This window comes from Borostomias antarcticus (assembly GCF_949987555.1).
Source record: "Borostomias antarcticus genome assembly, chromosome: 3".
Classification (NCBI taxonomy): domain Eukaryota; kingdom Metazoa; phylum Chordata; class Actinopteri; order Stomiiformes; family Stomiidae; genus Borostomias; species Borostomias antarcticus.
In genome coordinates this window covers 18,975,426-19,000,425 of record NC_140236.1, presented here as the reverse complement: position 1 = coordinate 19,000,425, position 25,000 = coordinate 18,975,426, and the positions used below count along the sequence as shown (strand labels likewise).

The following is a 25,000-nucleotide window of genomic DNA, read 5'->3' as shown; positions in this document are numbered from 1 at the left end:
ACTCCCATAAAAGCATTGACCTGCCACATGTTGATATTTTAATGAAGTGCTCCATAGTTGAATCTAATTGACTATCCCTGCCCTACTGTGTAAAGGTAGTAGTAGTATTGTAGGTAGGTAGTATTGTAGTAGTATTGTAGTGTACCAAGTAGGTATTGTAGTAGTACTGTAGTTTATTAGATACACCGTACATTACATGTGACAAATAGAAGAATCTTGAATCCTGTACAGTAGTATTGTATTAGTACTATAGTGTACTAGTTAGCATTGTATTAGTATTGTAGCATTGCTGTCATGTATCGTAGTAGTAGTATTGTTGTGTTCTAGGTAGTATTGTAGTAGTACTGTAGTAGTAGTATTGTTGTGTACTAAGTAGTATTATAGTAGTACTGTAGTATTATTATTATTATTATTGTGTACTAAGTAGTATTGTAGTAGTACTGTAGTAGTAGTATTGTTGTGTCCTTACTCCGGAGGGTGTCTATGCCTTTATTGGCCTTGCTCAGCAGGTACTCCGCCTCCTCCTTGATCTCATTGGCCCGCTGTCTGACGCTGCCCAGCCCCCCTGAAGCTCCGCCCAGAGAGTCCACCTTCATCTGCAGCTCCTTGTACTGACCCTCCGTTTCATTCACACTCTGTGGAGCAGAGACAGTCATCACCACCATCATCATCACAATTATCATCATCATCACCACCATCATCATCACCATCATCACCACCATCATCACCACCATCATCATCACCACCACCATCATCATCATCACCATCATCATCACCACCACCATCATCATCGCCACCATCATCATCATCATCATCACCATCATCATCATCATCATCATCATCATCGTCATCATCATCGCCTTCATCATCATCATCATCACCACCATCGTCATCAACATCACCATCATCATCATCATCGTCATCATCACCACCATCATCATCATCATCACCATCGTCATCAACATCACCATCATCATCACCACCATCATCATCACCACCACCACCATCATCACCAACATCACCATCATCATCATCACCATCATCATCATCATCATCACCATCATCAACATCACCACCATCATCATCACCACCACCATCATCACCATCATTATCATCATCATCACCACCATCGTCATCAACATCACCATAATCATCATCATCACCACCATCATCACCAACATCACCATTATTATCATCATCATCATCACCACCATCATCGTCATCACCATCATCATCACCATTATCATCACCACCATCATCATTATTACCATCACCATCATCACCACCATCATCATCATCAACATTATCATCATCACCATCACCACCATCACTATCATCATCATCACCATCATCATCATAATCATCATAATCATCATCATCATCACCACCATCATTATCATCATCTTCATCACCGTCGTCATCATTGTCAACATCATCGTCATCACCATCATCATCCGCATCACCATCATCACTATCATCATCATCATCATCCTCATCACCATTATCACTATCATCATCATCGTCATCATCAGTGCCTCCCCTCTCTCTCTCAGGCACACACACCTGCTCCAGCTCAGAGGTGCTGAGTGTGGCGTTGTCTGCCAGGGCTTTGGCGTCCTGGGCCATCTCTCTATTCTGATTGGTCTTGTTCCTCAGAGACTCCACCCCCATTGACAGGTTGGCCAATCGCATCATAGCCTCAATCTGCTTCTCCTCCAGATCTTGCAGCTTTTCCTCCACCTGGGGAGGGAGGGGAGCGTAGGGGGAGGGAGGGGGGAGAGGAGGGGAGGGAGAGGAGGGGAGCATAGGGGGAGGGAGGGGGAGAGGAGATGAGGGAGAGGAGGGGAGCATAGGGGGAGGGAGGGGGGAGAGGAGGGGAGGGAGAGGAGGGGAGCGTAGGGGGAGAGGAGGGGAGGGAGAGGAGGGGAGCATAGTGGGAGGGGAGGGAGACGAGGGGAGGGTAGGGGGAGGGAGGGGAGAGAGGAGGGGAGGGATGGGGAGAGGAGGGGAGTGTAGGGGGAGAGGAGGGGAGGGAGGGGGAGGGAAGGGGAGAGGAGGGGAGGGAGAGGAGGGGAGGGAGGGGGAGGGGAGCGTAGGGGGAGGAAGGGGGAGAGGCGAGGAGGGGAGCGTAGGGGGAGGGAGGGGGAGAGGAGGGGAGGGAGGGGGAAGGGAGGGGAGCGTAGGGGGAGGGAGGGGGAGAGGAGGGGAGTGTAGGGGAGCGTAGGGGGAAGGAGGGGGAGAGGAGGGGAGGGAGAGGAGGGGAGTGTAGGGGAGGGGAGCGTAGGGGGAAGGAGGGGGAGAGGAGGGGAGGGAGAGGAGAGGAGGGGAGGGAGGGGGAGGGGAGCGTAGGGGGAGGGAGGGGTAGAGGAGGTGAGGGAGGGGGAAGGGAGGGGAGCGTAGGGGGAGGGAGGGGGAGAGGAGGGGAGGGAGAGGAGGGGAGTGTAGGGGAGGGGAGCGTAGGGGGAGGGAGGGGGAGAGGAGGGGAGGGAGGGGGAAGGGAGGGGAGGGGAGCGTAGGGGGAGGGAGGGGGAGAGGAGGGGAGGGAGAGGAGGGGAGTGTAGGAGGAGGGAGGGGAGAGAGAGGAGGGGAGCGTGGGGGGAGGCAGGGAACAAGAGAGTTTATCACAAGATTTATGGACACATTTGTGGCCCCCATGATCAATAACTATTATAAATGGTAAATGGATTATTATAGTTGCAATATGAACTATTGCAACAAAGCGTCTGTATGAAAATTCACACACACACACGCACACACACACACACACACACACACACACACACACACACACACACACACACACACAGCTGTACTGTACCGTAGCAGTGGCGTTCCTGGTGCTGTTGAGGTTGGTCAGAGCGTTGTCCAGGGCTAACTCTGCCTCCCGGATGGCGTTCTCAGACACGTTCAACGCCTGCTTTGTCTCACTGGCCGTGTCCTTCACCCCCTCCGCCTGGGCCCTACACACACACACAAACACACACACACACACACACACACACACACACACACACACACACACACACACACACACACACACACACAGAGTAAGACATGGAAGAGCAGCACAGTACAACACAGCACAGATAAAAGCACAGAGAGGAAGGCAACAGACAACAAGGGCACAACAACAGAGCAAAACCACAACGAGGCACAAGATCCGATACAAGGGCAAAACAATTAGGGCTGGGTTGAAACAATTGATCTAACCTACCCTAACCATAATAACCATAATCCATTCAGAAATCCAGAGATCAATCTTTTAATATATCTCTATATTATAAGTTTAGCTATCTACTGCCAGTAGCTAGTTCATATAATTTAGCTAGCTAGATAACGCGTTAATAATATAAGTAATATTAGTAATTTATACCATGGCCTGGGTTAATACTCTTTTCTGATGGGCCAGCAGACGTGCGTTAAAACCGTGTATACGCACACGTAGCACACGTAGTTCGGCTGAAGTTTAATTACCGATCTAAATCAATGCGCCGGCTTTGACAGCAACCCAAATGAGCTCATCCCATAGCCTGCTGTTCCATTGCTAGCTAGCCATGAACGAAGTGTTGGATAGTGCATATTTGCTGTGCAATGCATCCATTGTCCAGTTGTCAAATCTATTTGCCAACAAACTCTTTATGATAGCCAGACACCTCACTGTCCCCAAATCAAAAACTATTTTTTCACTTTGTGTTATAACGTGGTGGTGCACGTTAGTGGTGTAGTAGCCAGATATGATTTTGTTCAGTCTTAAGATTGCAGTAAAAGAAGCCAGCCGTATGGAAAACGGTCTCCGCCTCGTTTATTCATTTACAGTATATACGGCATCCAAATATATCACAGTGTGAAGAGGCAATTGCTGGATTCTAATACCCTTTTGCTTCATATGATACGAAACATCCCGTCCTCGCAAATCAACGCACAATGAACGATACGACCATGGATATATTGGATACAACTGACAATATACCACAACATGAAAAAAATACTTTTGGAGTTGAGGACAATCTGGCTATCATACATAGTTTGTTGGCAACTAGGTTTGACAGCTGGACGATTTATGTTGCACAGCAAATATGCAGTAGCCTACACTTCGCTCAAACTATCTAGCAATATCAGGTAGCTACAGTCATAGATACAGTATATGGGTACAATAGGCTATGGAGCTAGTTTGGGTTGCTAGGCTCATTGCTAGGTCGTATCCAGGGTTGAGAGACATTGCTGAAAGAAAAGGTAACGGACACTTTCTATTTCACTTACGGTTCCAAACCCATGTTAACTATTGGATGTCATCGCTGTTCCTCCAAGAAATATTATATTCAATTTGTAATTCCATATAGCAACGTGATTTAGCAGTTAGGGACTATAATAACACTCAGCAATGAGCAACACATAAATACAATTTCTTTATATTTGAATGTAGAAAATGCGAGTAAATGGCACATATTTATTTGTCTTTGGCATGTGGGGCCATGGTATAAGCGGGATAATCAACTCATAGGTGTGCGTTAAACGGTTTTAAGGCACTTCGCGGAGGCAACCACCCGACGCGCAGCGGAGCAACGTTCTTCGCCTCCACGTCGTGCCTTAAAACCGTTTAACGCACACCTACAGTACTCGTTGATTGTTTTAGCAACAACAACAACTACAATGCATTTGGATCAAATGGGAAGCACATTAATACTGAAAATAGAATGATATGCGGTCCCAGGTGTGTGTTACAAAGTATTTTAACACGGCTTCCAGCCAATCAGAATCAAGAACCAGAACTAACCGTTGTATAAAACCGTTTAACGCACACCTACACCTTACATCATGACTTACATCATCTTCTTGATCATCTGAGTTATCAGTCTGATCATTAGCTGACGTTATCTAGCATTGAAAAGACAGCTAGCGAGCTAATTGTTAGTCAACTAGCTGACGGAAGGCGCTAACTTCTGGTTTCGTGTAAATGTCAAAATAAAAGGTCTGTGGAAAGAGTCAGTTCTCCAGACTGGTCACTCTCACTGACTGTAGAGTCTGTAGTTACAACTTGCACTATATTGTGTTGACTGCTGTGTGTTGGTCTTCTTAAATAGAAAGTACATTAATTGTAATATCCTGGCTGTGTTGACCTGTAATATGTTTACCTGTCCACTAGATGGAGATACCAGGGTTGTGCTCTGTACACTATATAGGTGCTTCCTGTTTCATTGAACTGGTCCTCCGGAGCAGCCATGTTTTTTGTACTATGGTCAATTGTTTGGTGTGCTCTCCGGGTTGGGACGTAAAAAGTCAAAACGCCTTTTTGGTCTCTGCTTTTTCCTTGGCTACTCGGCTATCACATTAATATAGCTGCAAACATTTATATTTTTAATAATGCACCAGGCTAGAGGGTTCTTCCTTGTACAATTTACACCATTAGTTCTCTGAGAACTCTATTATATTCGTGTTTTAACTGAAAAATCCCTTACCGAATCGATATCGAATCAAATATTAAATTGAATCGAATCGGGACCTTGTGAATCGGAATCAAATCATTTTGGGAAATCAGTGGCCAATGACAACAGCTGTCAGGCTGCAGTCTGTGGAGGCCTCTTGCCTGGCGCGCTGGGCCCGGCCCAGCAGGTGGGTGGCGGTCTGCAGCTGCTGGGAGGTGTGGTTGAACACGTCCTCCACGCCCGTCAGGTTGGTAATGCTGTCCTTGATCTGCAGGACCAGCCGGTCCAGGGCGGCCCGGTCCACCGGCAGAGAGATGGACAGAACCTGCAGGGACACCTTCTCTATGCTCTCTGGGTCTGCTCCCTCCTCTGTGGGCACACACACACACAGGCAAGCACACACACACACACGCACGCGCACACACACACACACACACACACACACACACACACACAGACGTGCACACACACACACACACAGGCAAGCACACACACGCACGCACACACACGCACGCGCGCACACACACACACACACACACACACACACAGACATGCACACACACACACACACACAGGCAAGCACACACACGCACGCACACACACGCACGCGCACACACACACACACACACACACACACATACACACACACACACACACACACAGACGTGCACACACACACACACACACACACACAGACAAGCACATACATACATACACACACACACACACACACACACACACACACACACACACACACACACACACAGGCAAGCACACACACACACACACACTTTAACTCCAGCCTAATGATGATCTCAGTGGAGCACAACTAAATACATACCTATCATATTTCATTAGGTCTGAATATTGAAGAAGAAGAAGAAGAAGAAGAAGAAGAAGAAGATTTTTTTTTTTAAAGAATGCCATCAACAAACCCGTTAAGAAATCTTTGATCTCCTGGATAAAGTCTTTGAGTTTCTTGTTGGAGTTCTCAAACTGCTCCTTCTTCTTCTTAGCCTTGTCCAGTGTGCTCATGGCCTGGTCCTTCACATCCTGGGTCAACAATGCTATATCCTGCAACTGAGGGGTCATGACCGGCATCTGGGTGAATATATCTAGACACCAGACAGAGGGTGCAACTGGGTGAATATATCTAGACACCAGACAGAGGGTGCATCTGGGTGAATATACTGTATCTAGACACCAGGCAGAGGGTGCATCTGGGTGAATATATCAAGACACCAGACAGAGGGTGCAGACTGTTCTAGTCCTGAGGCAGAGCTCTATAACGCAAATCCACAAACCACACCAGCATTTTTAGTTTCATTACACATGATACCTGTATCTTGTACAAATAAGCCTCCTCGAATCCACCTTAATCGCCCCTCTGTTAAACCTTCAGGTTGGCTGTTGTGCTCAGGTAAGTGCGATAACTGCAAAACCGGAAGTGAGGTGTTCCTGACAGTAACCATGGTGACGGGCGGTGCCTACTTTCTTGGCCACGCCCTGCAGGTCCAGGCTGGCGGTCGTCAGGTTGTCTCGGACGTCGCTGGCGTGTTTCAGCGCCGCCACGGAGGAGCTGACGGTCCCGTTACACCCCTCCACACCGCCACACACACGCTGACCCTCATCACCACGGCAACCCACACCCCCACACCGACTTCCTGGGCAGCTGCCATTGGAGCTGGCATTGCTATGGCCACCACACACCTGTGGATAAAGACACAGATAGGTACTGTTAGTCATACACACACACACACACACACACACACACACACACACCCACACAAACACACACACACACACACACACACACACACACACACACACACCTACTGTACACAACACACACACACATACACACACACACACACACACAACCCCACCCCCACACTGACCTTATGGCTGAGGTGGTGGACCTTCTTGTCCAGGCGGTGGTCTTTGTCCTGCAGCTCCTCCAGGCTCTTCCTCTGGGCGGCGGCGGTCCGGAGGAGGGCGTCCCTGTGCTGCTCCAGCAGGTCCTGGGTCCGGTTCCGCGTGTCTCTGGACTGACCCACCGGGCTGGCTGGCCCCGACACCGAGCCCTCGCAGCGCCGCCCCGACTCCTGGGACTGCTGGTAGTACCGCTGCACCTTCTTAAACTGGTCTAGAGGAGGAGAGCAGGAAGGAGGAAGGGGGGAGAGGGAAGACCAGAGAGCGTGAGAGGATCCAGAGGCTAGCAGGGTGGGTTAACAGGTTAGCAGGGTGGGTTAGGATGGTGGGTTAACAGGTTAGCAGGGTGGGTTAACAGGTTAGCAGGGTGGGTTAACAGGCTAGCAGGGGGGGTTAACAGGTTAGCAGGGTGGGTTAACAGGCTATCAGGGTGGGGTAACAGGTTAGCAGGGTGGGTTAACAGGCTAGCAGGGTGGGGTAACAGGTTAGCAGGGTGGGTTAAGAGGCTAGCAGGGTGGGTTAACAGGTTAGCAGGGTGGGTTAACAGGCTAGCAGGGTGGGTTAACAGGTTAGCAGGGCAGGTTAGGATGGTGGGTTAACAGGTTAGCAGGGTGGGTTAACAGGTTAGCAGGGTGTAATGTACGTCTTCTGTTATCAAATAACTTGACAGGAGGACCAGATTTTGAGAACATTAATTTACTGTCTCCCTCGTTAGCATGTCGTTACCCACAGACACCGGTATCACGTGACTCTCACCCCCCGGGTCCCTCCCAGTACGGGTAACAGCATAGCTCAATACACTACATCCCCCTTCTTAAAGGACAATGCTCGTTTTTGACAACCTGGACCTTATTTACGACATATTATAAGACGTTTGACTCACCGAGATCACTTTGGTGTAGTTCGGAGGCATGTAGAAGAAATTTAAAATCCAGCGCGAGCCAGTATATCCATGTGATCTTGGTGAGTCAAAAATCTTATAATATGTCGTAAATAAGGTCCAGGTTGTCAAAAACGAGCATTGTCCTTTAAGTTACTTCTTTCTCCCACAGACTACAAACATATCCATCTCACTTTACAAGTCGTCAACAAATAAACAATCCCCGAAGAACATTCAGTGAGAAACAGTTCTCAGGAAGAAAATAATAATAAACCTTCAGCACTGTATACAGCACATAAACAACCAAAGGTGCTCCCTGCATTAAAGCAAAACACAAAACAAACTTTACTTTTTATAACCACAATGTCATGCTGTAAACATTAATCAATAACAGTGCAACATAACTTAGCAGAGTCCACCTTTTGTGTTCCTACTGTTGAATATGGTTGATTTTCAGAGAAATGCCTTTATGATCCTGTTAGCTATTTCCTAATTATGATGACTGACCTCTGAGTATGGCTGTCGGCTTGAGTTTTCGGTAAGAAACGGTGTCCCTCTTCCATAGACTTATGAGATAAAGACATTCCATGGCTGGTACACTCTGGGCCAAACACCATTGTTGTGGTTAGAGATAAAGGCCTGGGCGCCGAGGCGGCGTAGGTTAACGTGTCAAAACAAGGCCACAGAAGAGACCAGAGAGACAGTCTTATCGGAGAAGAGACGAGGGAGGGGGGACACTCAAACCACATAAGAACGTTGCAACGAGACCAATACTTTGATTTGGGTCCAGACAGCATACAGACAGGTCATCTGTGCATTAGTTATTGCCATGTTCTTTTGTATGTTTTACCTTCTGGAATAAACCGCTTTTGCTTGAGACTCAAATCCTGTGTTGCAGAGATTCATTTGGAACACCTGAGAAAGGAGGCACTGGACTGTGTGGTCTATTTGGAGATTGGGGGTCCGTCTTTTATTGGAAACGAAAAACACAACGCAGAGCTAATCAAGGACAATAATAAAAGACATCCTGGGGTACCTACCACATGAAAGACTGTGAACAGGTATATGAGGCCCTTAAGACTTTCTTAAGGAAGACCAGCAGGGTTATCACCCTGGGGTGCCCGCCCACGCGAGAAATCGGTGGAGTGTATTTCACTTCTAAGGATTGGCCAGTCCTTGAGAAGGCCCCTGTGAAAGACCGGGGTTTTGGATGGGTTTGTGATGTATGTGTATTGTCGCACATGGATTCTAGATGTGTACTGTATGTATGTATGCATAGGCCTATGTACATGTATATATACACAGTCTAGGGAAGCGGTTTGGTTAGGTCACTGTGATAAAATCATACTGTGTGAACCAAGACCTTATCTGCTCCAGCGGGGTGCTGGAGCAGTTCATTCTCGCTCCCGACTCAGCCCCTCCCTTACACAGCCACAGAGCCAGACTACAGTAAGCCAGTCGCTTGACTATCAGCGAGAGCAGAGTAGGCTTAGAGAGGGTCGGAGGAGGAGATAGAACACCGTCAATGACGGTCGGAGGTCCGTCTCATCTTACCAAAGTGAGCCCGTCCCACTGCAGGGGGCGGGGCTGACAATGCCGTCAGATGAGGACAGATATGACGAGAGGTTAAAGGAGGAGCCCAAATTTTCCGCCCCCTCCTCACAAGCTCAGGAGAGAGAGGAGGGATCGTACTGTGGATGTAACACTCCCACCAGCTGTTTCGAACTTGCGCCCCCTACTACCGGGGGGTGTTACTGTCGGTGCAGATGACAATCTAGAATGCTGGTCGGCTAGAGTAAAATATCCACGCGATGTAGGTGATGTGAACATGGCTCAGACCAGTCATCCGTTGGTCGGTGACACTCTAACTAAAGCAATCACCACCAAGGTCAAGAGAGTAGAGGAGAAAGCCAGAGCTCCACACTGCCCTACAAAGGCAAAAGACCTTAACTCACCAGAGTGCAGAACTGAAAAAAATGTTTTTTTGTTGTCCAGCCAAATCTATTGTAGGTAGGATATTGAAAATTTGGCAATTATTTGTTTTTCTATGAAGTAATTTATCTACATACAAATATTTAGTCCAAACTTGACCTTTGACCCTTATTTGGAAGTTACTGTACTCTGCCTTTGCATTGCCTGTAAATAATACAGTCATGCCAAGGCAAAAGGCAGTAACTTCCATTTGATCAATCAATTGGTTTATGGTCACTATACAAAATCAGTATATGATAATAATGATACCATCTGCATACAATCTACTGATCATGGCACAATTAGGCTTGATGTAATATATAATATAATGTAAATGAGTATGAATTAATGTGTATTTGAAGGCATTACAAACTCGCACATCATTAGGCCCTATTTATTACATTATGATTATGACAGGGGTGCCCACACTGTCGTGGAGATCTACTCACTGGATGAATTATAATTATATACAGTAGGACCCCACTTATCCGAACCCAACGGGACCGAAGGTCGTTCGTATCTCTGAAATGTCCGGATGACTGAAACATATGTTAAAATGCACCAAATTCAATAAGTGGTATACTTGTTTCATATAGACTCATAATAGACCGATAAATACCCTTAATTACTTGTGAAAATCCATCAAAGTTGCAATCAAATAGCCAACTAAACTCATATAGCCTAGCCTATAATAGACCTACAGTAGCCTATAATAAAATAACCGAATTTCCACTTGAGTGCGTGCTTTGATCAAATACAGTACTTTATTCTCAAATGAGTCGTGCGCTGCATCGATAGGCTACTGTATTCGCAGAACAAAATGGTATAACCTAAAAACAACCCAACATTAGAACAATTAGAGCAAATGATAATCAATAAATAAATAAATGAAATGACAGACACGTTGTCATGTCTTAGGCTATTGTAGCCTTAAATAAAGTCTCTAAAACAACCGATGTAGGCTAACGTGGCCTAGGCTGTAAACTGTTATTTTACAAATACAGTAGGTCTAGTAGGCTAATCTACATGCCCACAACACGTCTGTGTTCCTGAAGTCCAACTGGGAACGAAAAATGACTCGATGCTGCTTCAGGTTGCTGACGCGCTTTCTGGCTACCAAGGAATACCGCTCGCGCAGCAGACTCGTTTTGCGCTCGTCATTAGAGTAACAAAGAAATTAAACGTGACAGTAGGCTACAGCCTACAGGCAACATATAGGTCTACATACAGTTCTGGTTTTATTCACAGTAGGGTACAGTACTGTAATGAAAATCCCACCAGTAACCAGATAGCAGGCAAAAAAAAAAGTTTTTTAAGCCTGTCCGGGAGACAGGGAGGTTCGGATCTCTGAAGTTCGGATGAGTGGGGTCCTACTGTAAATAATTATTTAACCTATAGGTGGTTAAATACCTTGTGTAAACCATTCCAGATAATGGCTGTGACCACAGCATTATGAAGATCGAAAGAAAAAAACAGATATCAATTCATAGCGAACGTGATTGGATGTTGTTGTTTTTTTACATCACAAACGTCAACACACGTTCTTGCATGTGGAGGATAACTTTTTGCAAACAATGTTAGACAATGTTGAATGCAAGGGTTACAACCAACGCAAGGATAGTGGACTCAGACTCGCATTTTGTATTGAATTGGATTAATCAGTCAGTAGGATAACCTGTCAGCATGTCAAGAAAGAATAATGGTTTAACGTTTTGAATGCAGTGTACTCAAAACAGCTGTGGATATAATTTGTCGGCGTTTGCAATAGATTTGATCAGGTTAAAGAAAAGGTAGGCAATGTTTATCTTTATAGGCCTAATTGTGAATCATTAGTGCTGAATATGCATATTGCGTGCGTGCGTGTGTATGATTAGGCTAGGAGTTGTGTCTCACTCGCACTCGCGCCTGTCCTAGAAAGTGTCTCACACTGTTGGGCTATCACAGTCCGCCAAGTTTGTTTCGCTGTCGAGCTGTCAAAGGCTGACAGAAAAAAATAATAATTAATTGCTTATGATTTACGATAACTTATAGCTGGCAAGCATTGCTTCTTTCCAATGCGTTGTTTGCATTGTTCTGATCGCATATGGGAGCAGTGTTGACTCTCAAGTTATAACTAAGGTGTGTGTCAGAAATGCTTCGGTGACAGATATTATACAAATATAGAACCGTAACTTGAGCGCAGTAAACAGTAGGCTAACTCCACGTTGATGCACAGCAAAACAAAGCAGAGCCTACTGTATCTCAAATCGAACGTTGAAGAGTGCCGAGAAGCCATGGCAAAGAACCGTAACTGAAGTTACGTTCTTCTGCCTTGGCTTCTGTAGCGCTTTTGGAAGTTAAGGTAAAGTCAACCCACTATTTTCTCGAAAAAACAACACAATTGACTCAAGATACTTGTCCACATGATAAAGTATATGCTTAATGTCCCAAAAATGACAAAAACTCACCCCCGTATCAGATTGATACTGTCACTGACCACAAGGTGATGCAGGTAGAGACTGAGAGGGGGGGAGGTGTGGACATGGATGGAGAATGGGGCAGAAATGGACTCAGACGAGTGTGGCAACAAGGTCAGAAATTGGTTGCACCACAATGGTTGCTCCCTTATCTGGCAACACAGATTCACTTCACTGTTCTTATCATCCTCAGAGTAGTGGACTCAGACTGAAAGAATGAACCGTGTCATCAAGGGGAGACTCACAAAGTCATCAGGAGGGCGTGATTTGGCCCGACGCTTTGAGTCTCGTGCTTTGCTCCATTCGAGCAACACAATCAGGAGATGGGCCTGAGCCCTTTCGAGGTCATCTGTGGCAGGCAGATGTTCATCTCACTAGTGAGGTGTTGAGTGGTTACTGTGAGTAATTGAGCATGGCTGTGGCCAGGGCCCACAAACAGGTGCTGGCAGTATGGAGCGAGATCCCCGAGGGGGGACAGGCTTTAATCCCAGGCCAGTACGTAATGATAAAGAAGTTTCAGGGGGAGACTTTAGAGGCAAAGTGGGATGGACCTTATCAGACCTGGCTCATCACCCACACAGCAGTTAAGGTAGTAGGGAAACCCAACTGGAGCCAAGTTAGTCAATGCAAGGTGGTAGCACCACCAGACACAGATTAGACTGAGTACACCTCAAAGTAAACACACCCTCGTAGAATTGGATAAATTGCAGAGCCAACCACTCCAGACTTAAAAACATCGGGGTAGAATAGCGTCCAGGCTTAGCACCCCAAATCTAGGGACAGTCGTGGCAGCTGTTGTTCAAGCAGAGTCCTTGAGCTAAAGAACTGTACGATTAGTACAGGGGCCGACTCAGGATGAAGACGACCAATTTGAGAATTACAACGTAATGCTCTATACCTGTGCCCACTGCTTGGATGACTGTAGCGCTGCTAAAGGGACAGGAGAATGGGTGTTAAGACCGCAGGCAGGGTTAAAACGGACCTTCCCGGAAGGTCACAGTCTGGAGTAGGGGGGGCTCTTCTAGAAATGAATAATAATAAAATAGGATAATGAAACTAAGGATTTAGTGAAACCATAACCTCTAGATCTGGTCTGAGTGAGAGAGAGTGAGAGAGAGAGTGAGAGATATGCTATTACAATCAGAGTCGTGGAATGAATGATACTGTCGTAGTTTTCTTGTGTTTTTCTGTGCTAACAGGTGGAGTTGGAGAGAAGGACCTCCGGGTTGACTTGGGACACGGTGGCCACGTGTGCTGGAGCTCAACAGGGAAGACTAAACTACTCCGGGTGGAGACGTCAACAGACCAAGACGGGACATTTGAACTTTCACACCACACAATAACCACATCTTCCATTTACAGCTTGCTGGTCAGGAAAAGGACGTGGAGGGTGTGGGTCATTGTCATTCTGTGAATAAAAACTCCAGGTTGCACTTGAGATATACTCATTAAAACGGAGACAGGGGTATTGTGAATGGGTATTTTGTTAAAAAGGTTCTATATCTCTGGGCCGGGGACACTCGGATTTGGAGTAATTTTCCTTTCACAGCAGAGATACACACAGCAATTAAAGAACGTTTCTCAGGGAGAAGACACGTCAATTCGAACTCACAGACTAGATTTGGGTGGTTTCAAGTTGCTATCAGGAAGGGTTTGTGTCTTATCATCCTGTGGCTTTCCATGGTTAGACCAACACCGTCAGCCGTGGAAAACCTTGCTTTGAAATTGGGCTTATGAGGTAGCTACGTCAGTCAAGAATGTGTCATCATGTTTGTGTGTAGGCAGATGCCAGACTCCCAAGCGAGCAGAGTGCCTCAAATGGCACATCCCTTTAACTCTACTTTAATGCTACGATACATCAACTGTTCCAGGGAAGTAGACGCTGAATTAGAAAGAGGGATTGTTCAGATGATGGTGTTAGATTCCACTCTGGAGGGACCTACAGAGAACAGGGGGTTAGGACCGCAAAAGTGGGCTCAGATCAGTTCACCAGGGTCTCTTCCGCAGACAACCCAGGGCTGTTTTTGTCTACAGAGAGAGAGGGGAGCAGGGAATGTGGGGCACAGCCAGTGTCTGCATACTAAGCTTTGTACTGCTCCGAAATGTGGTAGATGGAACTTGCGCACCCTAGGGGGGGTCTACTGGGTTTGGGGGGAGACGGTCCTACCAAGGAACTGGACGGGTTCCTGTTTGTTTGGGGGTTACCTTGCCAGGGGTGGTTACCCATCAGGATTGCGGGACTCAGCGGTAGGAGGTTAAAGTGATAGTGGAAGAAAGACCAATTCAACATTCTGAAATCCGCCGTACTAGGAGAGAGACTAGGGCGGGGGTTGTGGATGGCATACTCACTCACATGGGGTCTAGGAAGATAGTTTGCTTTTCTTTTTCGTGCATAGCATGGGGGTCGAATTATTAGTGACGGACATTGAGAAACTTGCAGTGGCATTTGGGACGTTGTCCAACAGAACAACTGATGCTTAGGGTTTGATTAATGAGGAGATGTCTAGCATGCGGAAGGCAGTGTAAGAAATTAAGGCGGACATGCTGTTTCACCATTGCGGATAATCAACTCCCGTTGCAGAATCAGATTGAACAGATCAGAGCCATGACTAATTCGCTACACATAGGCGAGGTCTCTCATTTCGCAGATCTGTTTGGTTGGTTGCAGGGCAATCTGCTCATATCTTTCTTACAGCAGCTAGCGACACTTGTTTACAAATCTCGCTGTATCCTTAGCATGGCATGTCCTGGAGGGAGGTCACGTTCGCACGTCAGTAGACTGGAGATGAGAGGTCCAGTGCCCGCAGGTTTTCTGTAAGGATGTTCTAAGGGACACGTGGAGCTATGCTATGTAGGGTGTACCTGTATGGATGTTAGGGTCATACTGTACATGAATTAACCTAATAGATAGTTATTTTGTTTTCCTTTGAAATTGTAATCTTGCTAGAGGAAGCAACGATTGGGATAGTTATTTTGTTTTCCTTTGAAATTGTAATCCTGCTAGAGGAAGCAATGATTGGGATATTATGTAACTGTTCATCTGTTTATCTTAAGCACGCTTTTCTGTTCAGTTATTCTTTTTCTTTCGGCATAATGGCTGTTCAGGTTTAGGTTTTGGAAGTCAACATTTCTCTTGATCATTATAATTCTGTGTGTTCACGTATAATATTAGGAGGGATTGTTGAATATGGTTGATTTTCAGAGAAATGCCTTTTAATATGATCCTGTTAGCTATTTCCCAATTATGATGACTGACCTCTGAGTATGGCTGTCAGCTTGAGTTTTCGGTAAGAAACGGTGTCCCTCTTCCATACACTTATGAGATAAAGACATTCCATGGCTGGTACACTCTGGGCCAAACACCATTGTTGTGGTTAGAGATAAAGGCCTGGGCGCCGAGGCGGCGTAGGTTAACGTGTCAAAACAAGGCCACAGAAGAGACCAGAGAGACAGTCTTATCGGAGAAGAGACGAGGGAGGGGGGACACTCAAACCACATAAGAACGTTGCAACGAGACCAATACTTTGATTTGGGTCCAGACAGCATACAGACAGGTCATCTGTGCATTAGACATTGCCATGTTCTTTTGAATGTTATACCTTCTGGAATAAACCGCTTTTGCTTGAGACTCAAATCCCGTGTTGCAGAGATTCATTTGGAACACCTGAGAAAGGAGGCACTGGACTGTGTGGTATATTTGGAGATTGGGGGTCCGTCTTTTATTGGAAACGAAAAACACAACGCAGAGCTAATCAAGGACAATAATAAAAGACAACGAGATTCATCACTACTCTCTAAATCTTGTTGGAGTTTTGACCAATCTTCCTGATCTAGTGCGAAAAGGTTGCGCAAGGGAGTCAGTAGTGTCACTATTTCCCCGTGGAGTGTGTGCAGAGGTCTGTGTGTGTGGATTGTCCTGACAAATAAACCTTGGGTTGTCACAGCTCATATCCACCTCCACATCTTGCTCATCAGCAGAAGTTTGAAACCCTCTCTCGGCAGTCTCCCTGAGATGTCTCCTGTTCCTTCTGAACATCATGCCTTCAGGCGATCGTACCACATAGTAACGTTGTTGTTCGTGCTCCCTCAGGACTACAGCTGGCTTCCAAGTGTCACCAGACTGCATCCTCACATTTTCTCCCACATGCAGCTCAGGTAGGTGTTTAGCATGGCGATCATAGTAGCTTTTTTATTTAGCTTGCTTTTCTTTCAGCTTGTTGTGAACATCAAGTACACCTTCAGGGGTGAGCAGTGAGGTGGACGCTGGCAGTTTTGTCTTTAACCAACGCCCCATCATCATCTGGGCAGGTGACAGTCCCACTCCTTCCAGTGGTGTATTTCTGTATTCCAGAAGCGCTATGTAAGGGTCACCAGACCTTTTGAGCAACCTTTTGACCTTTTGCACAGCTTTTTCTGCCTGTCCATTTGACTGAGCATAATTTGGACTCGAGGTGACATGACTGAACTCCCAGCTCTCTGCAAAGCTCTTGAATTCTGCACTGGCATATTGAAGGGCATTGTCGCTGACCAGAATATCTGGAATCCCGTGCCTAGCAAATATGGACTTAATGGCAGTTATAACACCTTACTGGTGGTGTCGGTCAGCCTCATTATCTCCGGGTATTTTGAGAAGTAGTCGACACATAGCAGAAACTGCGAGCCCTTGCTGTGAAACATGTCGGTGCCAACCTTCTACCATGGTCTATTTGGCAGGGGATTAGAGATCAGTGGCTCTTTTTGATTGCTACTCCTGTGCTCATTGCAGACAGCACACTGCGCTACAAGTTGTTCAATTTGTGCGGACATGCCTGGCCAATACGACGAGAGGGTCGCCTCCCTGCGCCTTAGGACTGTGGGGGGGGGGGGACGGGGGACTCTGACTGTGGTTTGTGCTTATGCACCGAACAGCAGTTCAGAGTACTCGGCCTTCCTGCAGATCCTGAGTGGAGTCCTATTGGGGGCTCCTGCAGGGGACTCCACTGTCGTACTGGGGGACTTCAATGCACACGTAGGCAATGATGGAGAAACTTGGAGGGGCGTGATTGGGAGGCATGGCCACCACGATCTGAACCCGAGTGGTGTTTTGTTGTTGGACTTCTGTGCTAGTCACGGTTTGTCCATAACAAACACCATGTTCGAACACAAGGATGCCCACAAGTACACCTGGCATCAGAACACCTTAGGCCGAAGGTCGATGATCGATTTCGTTATCGTATCATCTGATCTGAGGCCATGTGTTTTGGACACTCGGGTAAAGAGAGGGGCAGAGCTGTCCACTGATCACCATCTGGTGGTGAGCTGGTTTCGATGGCGGGGGAAGCTTCTGGACAGACCTGGAAAACCCAAGCGTGTAGTGAGGGTGAACTGGGAACGTGGAAAGAGCCTGTCCGGAGAGATTTCAATTGCCACCTGCGGCGGAGCTTCTCAGGCATCCCTGTGGAGGTTTCGGACATCAAGCATGAGTGGTCGGTGTTCAAAGCCTCCATTGTTGAAGCTGCGGCTGGGAGCTGTGGCCTGAGGGCCATAGGTACCTCAAGGGGCGGTAACCCTCGGGCACCGTGGTGGACAGCGGTGGTCAGGGAAGCCGTCCGACTGAAGAAGGAGGCCTTCCGGGATATGTTAGCCCGGGAGACCCCAGAAGCAGTTGCAGGGTATGTATGCAGCGGGTGTGGGAGGAGTTCGGAGAAACCATGGAGAAGGACTTTCGGTCGGCACCAAAGTGTTTCTGGAAGACCATCAGACACCTCAGGAAGGGAAAGCGGGGGACCATCCAAGCTGTATACAGCAAGGAGGGGACACTGCTGACCTCAACTGAGGTTGTTGAGTGTTGGAAGGAGCACTTTGAGGAACTCCTGAACCCGACTAATCCACCCTCTACGATCGAGGCAGAGCCGGAAGATGATGGGGGGTCGTCAATTTCCTTGGAGGAGGTCACTGAGGTAGTCAAACAACTCCACAGTGGCAGAGCCCCAGGGACTGATGAGATCCGTCCAGAAATGCTGAAGGCGCTGGGTGTAGAGGGGCTGTCTTGGTTGACACGCCTCTTTAACATTGCGTGGAAGTCTGGGTCAGTACCAAAGGAGTGGCAGACTGGGGTGGTGGTCCCAATATTCAAAAAAGGGGACCAGAGGGTGTGTGCTAATTAGAGAGGCATCACATTACTCAGCCTCCCAGGGAAAGTTTACTCCAAGGTGCTGGAAAGGAGGGTACGGCCGATAGTTAAACCTCAGATCGAAGAGGAACAATGCGGATTTCGTCCTGGTCGTGGAACTACTGACCAGCTCTTCACTCTCTCAAGGATCTTGGAGGGGGCTTGGGAGTTTGCCCAACCTGTCTACATGTGTTTTGTGGACTTGGAGAAGGCTTACGACCGGGTCCCTCGAGAGGTCTTGTGGAGGGTTATGCGGGAGTATGGGGTGAGGGGGTCCCTACTTAGGGCCATCCAATCCCTGTACACCCAGAGTGAGAGCTGTGTCCGGGTCCTCGGCAGTAAGTCGTCTTCCTTTCCGGTGGGGGTTGGCCTCCGCCAGGGCTGCGCTTTGTCACCAATCCTGTTTGTGATTTTCATGGACAGGATATCGAGGCGTAGCCGTGGGGAGGTGGGTTTGCAGCTCGGTGAGCTGGGGATCATGTCGCTGCTTTTTGCAGATGATGTGGTCCTGATGGCATCATCTGCCTGCGACCTCCAGCACTCTCTGGATAGGTTCGCAACTGAGTGTGAAGCGGCTGGGATGAGAATAAGCACTTCTAAATCTGAGGCCATGGTTCTCAGCAGGAAACCGGTGGCCTGTCCGCTCCGACTAGGAAATGAGTCCTTACCCCAAGTGAAGGAGTTCAAGTATCTGGGGGTCTTGTTCACGAGTGAGGGAACCATGGAGAGGGAGTTTGGCTGGAGAATCGGAGCAGCTGGTGCGGTTCTGCAGTCGCTTTACCGCACTGTTGTGACGAAAAGAGAGCTGAGCCAAAAGGCAAAGCTCTCGATCTACCGGCCTATCTTCGTCCCCACCCTCACCTATGGTCATGAAGGATGGGTCATGACCGAAAGAACGAGATCACGGATACAAGCGGCCGAAATGAGGTTTCTCCGGAGGGTGGCTGGGGTCTCCCTGAGAGATCGGATGAGAAGTTCAGTCATCCGGGAGAGACTCGGAGTAGAGCCGCTGCTCCTTTGCGTCGAAAGGAGCCAGTTGAGGTGGTTCGGGCATCTAGTGAGGATGCCTCCTGGGCGCCTCCCTAGGGAGGTGTTCCAGGCGTGTCCGGCTGGGAGGAGGCCGCGGGGTAGACCCAGGACTAGGTGGCGGGACTACATCTCCGCACTGGCCTGTGAGCAGCTAAAGATTCCCCAGGCAGAGCTGGTTGATGCTGCTAGGGAAAGGGATGTCTGGGGCCCCCTGCTGGAGCTGCTGCCTCCGCGACCCGACCCCGGATAAGCGGATGAAGACGGATGGATGGATGGATGCCTGGCCAATAAAGAACATCTCTGGCCCTTTCTTTACATTTGACCACCCCCAAGTGTGATTCATGTATCTTGTCAAGCATCTGTGGTCTCAGTTGCTGTGGTACTATGAGTTTCTCAGATTTGAACAGTAGACCTGAGGCAAAACTGATCTCCTCTCTGAATGTCCAAAACGGTTGCACACTGTCAGACACAGCAGACCTATCCTTAGGCCAACCGTGCATTGTCATGTTCTTTAGTTCCTGCAGTACTGGGTCTTGTGCAGTTGCATTTCTGAACATCTCCCGCTTTTCCTCTGATATGGGCAACTGTGGCGTGATCCAGTTCACCTGCAGCTCCTCTTCCAGAAGATCCTCTTTCTGCTCACGTAGATAACACGGCTCAATGCATCTGCAATGTGAAGCCTTTCCTGGCTTGTATGACACTGCAATGTTGTACTTTTGAGCAGCAGCATTCTCTGCAGCCTCATGGGAGCCTGATGCAGTGGCTTCTTGAAAATGCTTTCTAGTGGCTTGTGATCGCTTTCGACCTGGACCTCTCTGCCATATAGATATTGATGGAATTTCTCGCATCCGTACACTATGGCTAGCAGCTCGTTTTCATAACCGCGTTGACAATCTGTGAGTGCCCTTGAGCCGTATGCCACAGGTTGTTCATCCTGCAGTATCACAGCCCCGATGCCCTCCGAGCTGGCATCCACTGACAGCTTCACAGCCTTGTTTACATCGTAGTATCTCAGAGTGGGAGCTCCTGTGATCAGCTGCTTCAGCTTTTCAAAGCTCTCACGTTGAGGCTCCTCCCAGTGCCATTCTGTTTCTCCCTGCAACAGCGTCCTTAGAGGTGCAGAGATTTCAGACAGATTAGGAATGAATTTTGCTAGATATTGAATCATTCCCATGAACCTCATTAATGCTGGCTTGTCAGCTGGTGGGGGTATTCGGACAATGGCTCTTATCTTCTCATCATCAGGCTTTAGCCCATCTGCGCTGAGTGTATGGCCAATGTACTTGACTTCCGTCATCCTGAACTTGCACTTGCTTTTATTGAACCTCAGGCCGTTCTCATCCGCTCTTTGCAGCAGCTTCATCAGTCTCTGATCGTGTTGCTCTAAAGTGTCCCCCCACACCAGCAGATCATCGATGATGTTGACTACACCATCCAACCCCTCGACCATCTGGGCCACAGCTCTCTGGAAGACCTCGTCCGCAGACAAGATGCCAAAGGGAAGCCTCTTGAAACGGTACCTTCCAATGGGTGTGTTAAATGTGCACAGCTTGGAGCTCTCTTCATCCAGTTTTATTTGATAGAATCCCTGGTTTGCATCTAGCACAGAGAAATATTTTGCATTTGGCATGCGTGACACCACTTCCTCCACTGTGAGGTGTGGATAGTGCTCTCTTCTTATTGCTGTGTTTAGATCTTTAGGATCCATACAAATTCTTATCTTCTTGGGCGTGACTACTGTCACCATGCTGTTCACCCACTGTGTAGGCTCAGATTGCCTTATGATCACATCTGACTGCTCCATTTTGTGAAGCTGTTCAATAACTATTTCCCTCAGAGCAACTGGGATCTTCCTAGGAGCATGTATCACTGGCCTTATTTCAGGGTCTAGCTTAATGCTGTGCTCACCTGGTAAGCAGCCAAGTCCAGAGAAGAGATGCTCATAGCCTTTCAGCATTTTGTCTTCTTTCTACATGCTATACAGCCTTTTCACCATTTTCAGCTTCGTGCTGGTTTCTTTTCCTAGGATCGCTGAAGCATCTTTCTCTATAATCTCAAAGTCAATCTCATGTCTTTGACCCTTGTACAGACATGTGATTGATGTTTTGCCCAAGGGCTTCATCTTGTGGCCTGAATATGCCACCAACTTGCAGCTGGATGCATGCAGCTTGCCGCTGACATCTAACGTGTGAAACGTTTTGTCTGACATGACATTACAGTCAGCTCCAGTGTCAATTCGAAATGTGACCTCTTCCTTGTTTATTAACAGCTCTGAAGACCACCTGTCTTGGTCACCTTTTGCATTTTCAACTGCTCCAATGCGTCTCATCTCTATTGTTCCAATGAACATTTCCTCCGCCTCACTGCTGTCACTGTCCTGAGTCTGTTCCACAACATGCATTTTCTTATTTTTGGGTTGACTGTTGACACGACACATTCTTGCAAAGTGATTTTTCTTATCACATTTCCTGCACGTCTGTCCATAGGCTGGGCACTTTCCTTGTTCGTGCTTGTAGCCACATCGGTCACAGTCAACTTTATTTTCACTACTCATTGGGCTTTCTTTTGTTAAGCTACCACCTTTTTTGTATGCCCTTGCTGTGCTAACTCTGTGCACTTCAACCTCATCATGTAACGCTTTCATCTGGGTGAATGTTATTTCACTGGCACGGCACACATCAAGAGCTCGTCACGTATCCCACAGACAATTCTGTCATGTATCAGTGAGTTGCATAGGTCGCCAAATTCACAGTCTTTCGTTTTATTTTTCAGGTCTGTGACATAGGCATCTATCGTTGCTGACGGACCTTGTGAACGGGTGAAAAACATCTGCCTAATGTATGGCAGGTTTCTCCAAGGTTCACAGTATTCTTTGAACTTTCGTTTCAAAACAGCAATCTTGTTCTTCTCCTCCTCCGTGAAGACAAACGTGTTACTCACTTTAATGGCTTCGTCTCCCACCACATGCAGAAATGTCGCGCACTGCACTGTTTCTGCTACCCCACTGGCAAAACAGAAAAGTTCATAACACTGCAGCCATGTTCTCCAATTCTCTGCGAGATTCCCCTCCAGACTCAAATTCGGCGGTGGCTTAAAGTGCGCCATTCTTGCCGAGTTTCCCAAGTTTCTTCTGACACCATGTAATGTACGTCTTCTGTTATCAAATAACTTGACAGGAGGACCAGATTTAGAACATAAATTTTCTCCCTCGTTAGCATGTCGTTACCCACAGACACCGGTATCACGTGACTCCCCTTCCCCCCGGGTCCCTCCCAGTACGGGTAACAGCATAGCTCAATACACTACACAGGGTGGGTTAACAGGCTAGCAGGGTGGGTTAACAGGTTAGCAGGGTGGGTCAACAGGCTAGCAGGGTTGGTTAACAGGCTAGCAGGGTGGGTTAACAGGTTAGCAGGGTGGGTTAACAGGTTAGCAGGGTGGGTTAACAGGTTAGCAGGGTGGGTTAACAGGCTAGCAGGGCGGGTTAACAGGTTAGCAGGGCAGGTTAGGATGGTGGGTTAACAGGTTAGCAGGGTGGGTTAACAGGTTAGCAGGGTGGGTTAACAGGTTAGCAGGGCAGGTTAGCAGGGTGGGTTAACAGGTTAGCAGGGCAGGTAAGCAGGATGGGTTAACAGGCTAGCAGGGTGGGTTAACAGGTTAGCAGGGCAGGTAAGCAGGGTGGGTTAACAGGTTAGCAGGGTGGGTTTACAGGTTAGCAGGGTGGGTTTACAGGTTAGCAGGGTGGGTTTACAGGTTAGCAGGGTGGGGTAACAGGTTAGCAGGGTGGGGTAACAGGTTAGCAGGGTGGGTTAACAGGTTAGCAGGGTGGGTTAACAGGTTAGCAGGGGGGATTAAAAGGCTAGAAGGGTGGGTTAACAGGTTAGCAGGGTGGGTTAACAGGTTAGCAGGATGGATTAACAGGTTAGCAGGGTGGGTTAACAGATTAGCAGAGTGTGTTAACAGGTTAGCAGGGTGGGTTAACAGAGCAGGTTAGCAAGGTGGGTTAGCAGGTTAACAGAGCAGGTGAGCATGTTAATAGGGCAGGTTAGCAGGGCATGTCAGCAGGGCGGGTTAGCAGGGCGGGTTAGCTGGGCGGGTTAGCAGAGCGGTTTAGCAGGGCGGTTTAGCAGGGCAGGTTAGCAGAACAGGTTAGAAGAACGGGTTAGCAGGGCAGGTTAGCAAAACGGGTTAGCAGGGCGGGTAAGCAGGGCGGGTTAGCAGAACGGGTTAGCAGAACGGGTTAGCAGGGCGGGTTAGCAGAACGGGTTAGCAGGGCGGGTTAGCAGGGCGGGTTGGCAGAACGGGTTAGCAGGGCGGGTTAGCAAGGCGGGTTAGCAGAACGGGTACGCGGGGCGGGTTAGCGGGGCGAGTTAGCGGGGCGGGTTAGCGGGGCGGGTTAGCGGGGTGGGTTAGCGGGGCGGGTTAGCGGGGCGGATTAGCAGGGCGGGTTAGCAATGTTTATCCTACCAGTGAAGCCGGAGCTGAGGTAGTTCTCCAGGTCGCCGCGACGTTGGGCCAAAGTGGCGTTGATGTCTCTCAGGTCCGCCTCCAGCTGGCTCAGGCTCTTCCTCAGCTTCTCATCGTGCTCGGTGGTCCCGTTCAGCTCGCCAGCCACGCCCATCAAACGGCCGTCTGTCAGAGCCGTCTCCGCCCTGAAACACACGGTCGCCGTGAGAGACGATGGTGTCTGTTTATACTGTTTATTCAGTATGACTGATGGTGTCTGTTTATTCAGTATGACTGATGGTGTCTGTTTATTTAGTATGACATATGGTGTCTGTTTATTCAGTATGACTGATGGTGTCTGTTTATTCAGTATGACTGATGGTGTCTGTTTATTCAGTATGACTAATGGTGTCTGTTTATTCAGTATGTCACAGTGTGTTCAGTATGTCACCATCCTCTACCCTTCTGATATAGTGATCTGGAATAGTAGGTAGGTTTAGGACTACGGTTAAGTTTAGGCATTCCCTACAACATATAGTAAAGTCAACTTGTGTGTGTCCCTGTTGCCAATAGCGTTGTACACCAGCAGAGGGCAGTAGAGATTGCTCATGAACCTACAGCGCAGACTACTGGATTTTACATTTCCAATCAACATAGGAGGCTGCAATGATGCTGTCACCTGAGGTCATCGATGGTCTGTCCAATCAGGAGC

At 48.0% G+C, this 25,000-nt stretch overlaps 1 protein-coding gene across 2 annotated transcripts in view; it reads right to left on the bottom strand.

The window, feature by feature from the left end:
• The window catches only part of lamb2l (laminin, beta 2-like), a 154,871-nt gene that overhangs the window by 2,147 nt on the left and 127,724 nt on the right, over window positions 1–25,000 (bottom strand). Inside the window, exons 26-34 of one of the 2 annotated variants that reach the window (XM_084461799.1) lie at window positions 24,968–25,000; window positions 24,310–24,494; window positions 7,322–7,569; window positions 6,915–7,133; window positions 6,359–6,503; window positions 5,585–5,792; window positions 2,819–2,960; window positions 1,564–1,740; window positions 470–635 (exon numbers count right to left, since the gene is read on the bottom strand). The exon at window positions 24,968–25,000 is cut by the window's right edge and continues 340 nt beyond it. In XM_084461799.1, coding sequence (XP_084317925.1) covers window positions 470–635; window positions 1,564–1,740; window positions 2,819–2,960; window positions 5,585–5,792; window positions 6,359–6,503; window positions 6,915–7,133; window positions 7,322–7,569; window positions 24,310–24,494; window positions 24,968–25,000 — 1,523 coding nt within the window. Of the gene's footprint in view, window positions 1–469; window positions 636–1,563; window positions 1,741–2,818; window positions 2,961–5,584; window positions 5,793–6,358; window positions 6,504–6,914; window positions 7,134–7,321; window positions 7,570–24,309; window positions 24,495–24,967 lie in introns of those variants that run through there. The other variant, XM_084461800.1, reaches the window with a different exon arrangement.